The 1,501-nt window shown below is 42.9% G+C and overlaps 1 protein-coding gene across 1 annotated transcript; it reads right to left on the minus strand.

The window, feature by feature from the left end:
- Positions 1-331: 331 nt before the first annotated feature.
- Positions 332-1,264, minus strand: LOC129554124 (olfactory receptor 4C16-like). Its single transcript, XM_055422754.2, has one exon. It carries the CDS (start codon positions 1,262-1,264, stop codon positions 332-334), a length of 933 nt encoding a protein of 310 aa, XP_055278729.2.
- Between the last annotated feature and the right edge of the window lie 237 nt (positions 1,265-1,501).

Consider the following 1,501-nt stretch of genomic DNA (forward strand, 5'->3'; position numbering starts at 1 on the left):
GGAGCAAAACAGGAGACAGCAAGGTGAAGAAGGGCAGGGAACACATTAGATGAAAACCTCAGAGACATTAATACAGCAAGTGAGAGATACAGAGACACAGCGTCCAAGCTGCTGGGCTTTAAAGCCTGCTTATACCTAGTGTCCTCTCTTCCTCTACATAAGACGGACTCAACACTAACAAGTATGTGTGTGCACGCTGCTTTTCAATCTTAAGGGCAGTGGCTGTCACACCCTAAGATAGAATTATGCTAACTTCACAACGAGACGAGAATGGTCTCTATGGACTTTTTCTAGGTCAGTTCAAACACTGAATAAATCTTGAAATTTCTACTCATATTTTTTCATCTGACATCAACTTCTTACTCCATAACATCCTCATGGCATTTTTCACTTCTGCATTCCTCAGGGTATAAATCAGAGGGTTCAACAAAGGTGTCCCAATTGTATAAAACACAGCTATCATCTTATCCATGGAGAAGGTGGTAGCCGGGCGAGTGTATATAAATATGCAAGGACCAAAGAACAAGATGACCACGATGACGTGGGAGATGCAGGTGGAGAGGGCTTTTCTCCTCCCCTCAGCGCTGTGGTTTCTCAGAGAATGCAAGATGATAGCATAGGAGAGCATCAGCATGACGAAGCTCACGGTACAGATGGCCCCGTTGTTGGACACCAAGAGTAGGTTGGTCACATAGGTGTCTGTACAGGCAAGTTTCAACAAAGGCTGCAAGTCACAGAAGTAGTGGTCAATCACATTGGGACCACAGAAAGGCAGACTCAAGGCTAGAAGAATCTGAGCTGATGAATGCACACAGGACCCCACCCAGGCCAGGGACATTAGCACACCGCAGACTCGATGGCTCATGATGGTCATGTAGTGTAGAGGCTTACAGATGGCCACATAGCGGTCAACAGCCATGAGGATCAGGATGAAGACCTCCAGGCAGCCAAAGAAGTGGAATGCAAAGACTTGGATCATGCACTCACTGAAAGAGATAGTGGGCTTCTTCAAAAGGGCATCAGCAATCATTCTAGGAGCTATGGAAGTACAGAAGCAGGCATCAGATAAGGATAGGTAGAAAAGGAAGAAGTACATTGGACTCCCAAGTGCCCGGCTGGTCTTGACGGTGACAATAATCAGCAGGTTACCCAGCAATATCCCCAAGTAGAGAATCAAGAAAATGACAAACACTGTTTTCTTCCTAACAGGATCTTGTGTCAACCCAAGCAGAATAAATTCAGTCACATTATTTTTCAGCTGCATGATTTTATGAAAGAGGAGAAGAGATGAGTGTTAAATGATTAATCTGAAAAAAATAAGGAAATAATTCATAGGATGTTACATGATGTCATGGAATATTGCTTTTGGGGGCCATTGTACCTGTGATTTCTTAATAACTCATGTTAAAACTTTGTGTGATAATTTTTAATGATCACTGCAAAGGTTTACTGTGAGTTTCAAATAAGCTTCTGAAAGTAAGAATTTCCTATAAGAATTTCT

The sequence above is a fragment of the Moschus berezovskii genome, chromosome 14 (genome assembly GCF_049115385.1).
Source record: "Moschus berezovskii isolate FMDL1 chromosome 14, NW_MosBer_1.0, whole genome shotgun sequence".
Classification (NCBI taxonomy): domain Eukaryota; kingdom Metazoa; phylum Chordata; class Mammalia; order Artiodactyla; family Moschidae; genus Moschus; species Moschus berezovskii.